The 4,638-nt window shown below is 22.6% G+C and overlaps 1 protein-coding gene across 1 annotated transcript; it reads left to right on the top strand.

Annotated features, from left to right (window-relative positions):
• Positions 1-542: 542 nt before the first annotated feature.
• On the top strand, positions 543-4,559 carry LOAG_12827 (hypothetical protein; the record flags this gene model as incomplete). The annotated part of the gene is made up of 6 exons (XM_003148340.1): positions 543-555; positions 1,335-1,373; positions 1,861-1,997; positions 3,353-3,494; positions 4,103-4,189; positions 4,516-4,559. 6 exons carry the CDS (start codon positions 543-545, stop codon positions 4,557-4,559), a joined length of 462 nt encoding a protein of 153 aa, XP_003148388.1.
• Positions 4,560-4,638: the final 79 nt, after the last annotated feature.

The raw sequence follows: 4,638 nt of genomic DNA, 5'->3' as shown, positions 1-4,638 counted from the left end.
CCCTCCTTTCTCCTCTCTCCCTCCTCTCTCTCTCTCTCTCCTTTCCTTTCCTATTTTTGCAGACCTTATCATTCCCTTATTTGGATTAAATTTGATAAAAAGTAAATGAAAATTTTTTTTAAAAAGAGAAAATTTCTGCAGTACAGCAATTTGAAAAAAGAAAATGATAGAAAGAGAAAATTTAAATGAAATTTGATGAATTCATAAATTTTTAAGAATATTTGAAAGCATTAAAATGAACTTTGATGTATGAACTTTGATGTATGCTAGAAAAATTATAATAAACTTTAAAGAAAAGTTTCACCTTCTTTCTTTTTTCTTTTTTTTTTGAAAAAAATCGTCTAAAAAAAAAGGAGAAATTATTATAAACTACAAAATATTCGATATACGATTACTGAACTATTAAATTTAATATTAAAAAGTTTTTAAATTATCACTTGGAGTAGATTTATTAGCCTATAATTATGGGAACATTAAAAAAAAAAGAGAGAGAACAATTGACTGTGAGAAAATGATAATTAAATTTTAATGAATTAAATGGAATGAAATACCGTAGTTAATCAGTAATTGAATTAGTATACTATAAAATTATTTCGCTATCGTCTTTTTTTTCTTTTTTATCTTCATAACAGAAGAAATTCTTTAAAATGTAAAATATAAAACCGTTGAAAAATGAAATAAAAATGAAACAGTTGAGATAATTTAAAAAATTTAAAATAAGAATAAAATTAATCATACCTTTGAAAATGTAGGAAATGCTATTTTGCAGACGAAATTTGATGAATTATGTAAATTAATGAAAGGAAAAAAAAACCTTAAACCATAAGGCTAGAATAATTTAATCATAATTAAGTCTGTCGTAATTATATTCATTAATATAATTAACTTCATTAGTCTAATGTAAAGTATTAAATTGTTTTTTTTTGATTTAATTTTACAAATAAATGAATGAATATTACGAAATATTATGTTTAATTTTTCTTCCTTTAAAACTAATTATTTTAATTTCTGAGCTATGAATTAAATTAATAATTTAGTTTTAAATTAATAATTTATTTCATCCAGAGCAAATAACATGTCAAGAGATTTTACGAATAAATTAGTAAATTTAAATTAGTAATAAAATGAATATATCAATCGAATATATTTGTAAATGAGAAAAAGAAAAATGTATTTCTCCTATATAATCTTTTCATTTTTGAACATCCTTTGTTTTAATTTATATTAATTTATAATTTATATTTGTAGAATAATTTCATATTTAATTTATATTTAATTTATAATTAGAATAATTTATATTTAATTTATATTTAATTTATAATTTGTATTTGTAGCAATCTATGATGGTACCAAATTAATGCCAATCTATGATGGTACCAATTTGGTACCACCGTAGATTTTAGAACATCAAAAACAAAAAAAAAAATCACGCATATGTATAAAGCAGGGAAATGATGTAGTTAATCCAGTAAAGTATTTTTTTTTAAGAGACTAATGGAAGAAGGACCAATTTATCTGTTTCAGGCAAAGTAAGCCTTTTTTTTTCTTCATTTGAAGCAAACAAAGTTGTTTTTTGTTCTTTCAAAAAATGAAGATTGATAAGGACAATATTACTATTGATGATAATATCAATTTTGATTATCATTTCTCTTTCTCTTCCTGATAAGATAGGGAGAAAATATAGAGATAAGATAATTTTTAAAAAAAAAATAGAATATTATTAATATAGAGATAAGGTAATTTTATAAAAATGCGGTACTATCAATTAAATCTTTTTTAATTAAATTTATTTTAAAAAGTTGAATGGTTTTTTTGTTCTTTTAAATAAAATATCAAAACTGTAAATCATCTATTTTGTAGAATTCAATTACGTCCTAGATGGGACTGAATCATGGGAAGAGGGTAATTTTGAATTAGAAGGTGAAAATCATGATTTCACAATACCTTTTCATCCTGTATTGGTCATTTATCATCAATGTGGTCAACTAAAACGTATGGTTAGTAAAACTTTGTATAAAAAAAAAAAAATTAAAATTTTAAAAGAAATGAAAATTTATTTATGTATTATTTTCTAAATTTATCATTACAAATAATTAATTCATTATGATATTCCAGTTATAATATAATTTATGATATAATTATAATACAATTAATGTGAGACATAATTTCAATAATTAACCAATCAATGCAATAATTTATAATATTTTAGTTAAATTTTAATATTATAATTTATATATAATAACTTTTGTAGAAATATATCATTTTTATTATAAATGAATGAATGAATGAATGCATTTTTGAGAGAAAAAGAGAGAGAGAGAGAAAAAAAAGTAAATAAATTTTAATTTTCCATTAATTTATGCTTTAGAATGTTAATACATATTGATGTGAAAGTAAAGTATGAATAAACAAACTTAAAAGATATTACTACTACTACTACTATTGGCTACTCTTTTCACTAATGGATTTTAAAATGAAAGAAAAAAAAAAAGAAAAGGAAAAAGAGAGTACATTGTTTGACTAAATCAAATTTATTTTAAGATTAAATCAAGTTTATTTATTCTTTAGCCTCAAGTGTCGAAGTACTTGAAATCCACAAATATCGAACTACTTCAAATCCACTTTTCACTAAGCTTTCCTTTTGTGACAATTTGACAATTATCCTTTTTAAACTTCCCCTTTTTTTTCTTCTTCTATCACTTTATCAATCTTTCGCTTTTTTAAATTTCTTCCAACAATTCTCATTTTCTTCATCATCATCATCATCACCATCATCATCATCATCATCATCACCATCATCGTCATCATCATCACTTGTTAAATCAGCTATTTTTGAAGAAAGAAAAAAAAAAACAAAAAGTGACACAAAAAAAAAATATCTCAACGATTTACTGGCAATAATTCAGTAAATCGAAATATAACAATTGCATTATATGATAACGATGATAACAGGAATCTATGAATTCGATAATATTAATTTTATAATCATTTATCTCAAGGATGATTTTCTTTTTTTTTAAAAATATATCAATAATTTACTGAATCATTTCCTTTATCTTCATTACTTAAAATCAATTATCAGTAAAAGTTAAGTAGATTTTATTGATAATATAAACTTCCTTAATTAATACATCCTTACCGGTTAGGACAAATGAAAATGGAGATGAAAAAAAAAAAAAGAAATGATAAAATGATTAGTTGAACATTGTTGACAAGTAGGGAAGAGGAATGATAAAATGATTAGTTGAATGTTGTTGATAAATAAGAAGGAGGAATGATAAAATTGAGTATTATTGATAAGTAGGAAAAGAGAGTGATAAAATGATTAATTGAATGTTATTGATAAGTTTAGAATGCAACATATCGTCGGTTTATTATTCAAATTCCTCAACAATTTATTGATGCCAATGAATCATTTCATATTGGTACAATTAATTTGGAACTTTATTATCCGGCTCAAATAAATGGCATCAAATTCGTTAATTTCAATAAACGTAAGCCTTCTCATATGATTAATTACAATCATTTTAATTAGCAACTTTCAAATTTTCCCAATTACAATGCTAAAATTAAAACATAATTAAAATCTTCAAAATCAATTTTACGCCTTAATCTTAAAATCTTAAAATTAATATATCTTAATCTTAAAATTAATCTTATATTTTTACCTGAATCATTCGTATGCTTATATTAGAATTAAAATAGTTTAATGATATAAAAGCTCTGATTAATTTTTGCTTTTGTACCTAATGATTTAAGCTCGCACATAATAAACTTAGCATTATGTAAGAAATCATATATGATCATTCTAGAAATCTCAAATATGTCAATGATAACACAAACTATTAATTTATTAATTACTATGCATAATTAATAGCAAAATGAAGAGCTTAATTTATTATGTATGTTAGATAATATGAGTTTTAATGAAGCATTTTCATTAATAAAATGGTACTGAAATCAATATATTCAAGTATTCAAATTCCACTATTCATATTCACGTATTCAAGTTCCATTCATTCAATAAAAATGCTTTGTATTGTATAAATTTTAAGCTATTATAGAAGAAGAATGAAATTGCAAATAAATCTTTTAATTTTAGCGCTTGAAATTAGTGGTGAATTATTTTGCGATAAGAATTATAACATTTCAACAGCTATTGTACGATTTTTTTCAACTGATAAACAAGGTGATATGATTATTTCGTTGAATATTTTAAAATCATATTTTTAAATGATTTAACAATTGATGAAATGATAGATCGAAAAATTTTAGCTCTTTAAAAACTTTCAAATTTAGACAAAATATTCGGAATGCTATATCATCCTCTAAGCATTAGTCTCAAAAACTTTTATTTGATTGATAACAATTTTATCACTATTAAACATCTAGTCAAAGTAACTATCATGTAAGCATGATAGTTAAAATTTTTGGAATAAAAAAAAAAAACAGAATAAATTTGTCAACACAAAAAAAAAAAAACTAAAATAAAAACTCAATTTATTATTTCTATAGTACAAGAGTATGATAATATCCTTCCATTTTCGTCCGAACGATAAGAGTACGATAATACCGTTCCGTTTTCGTTCGAACGATAAGAGTACGATAATACCGTTCCGTTTTCATTCGAACGATAAG

The sequence above is a fragment of the Loa loa genome (assembly GCF_000183805.2).
Source record: "Loa loa unplaced genomic scaffold supercont3.225, whole genome shotgun sequence".
In the NCBI taxonomy this organism is placed as follows: Eukaryota; Metazoa; Nematoda; class Chromadorea; order Rhabditida; family Onchocercidae; genus Loa; species Loa loa.
Note: the sequence above shows the minus strand (reverse complement) of the source record. Positions and strands in the feature narration are given on the sequence as shown.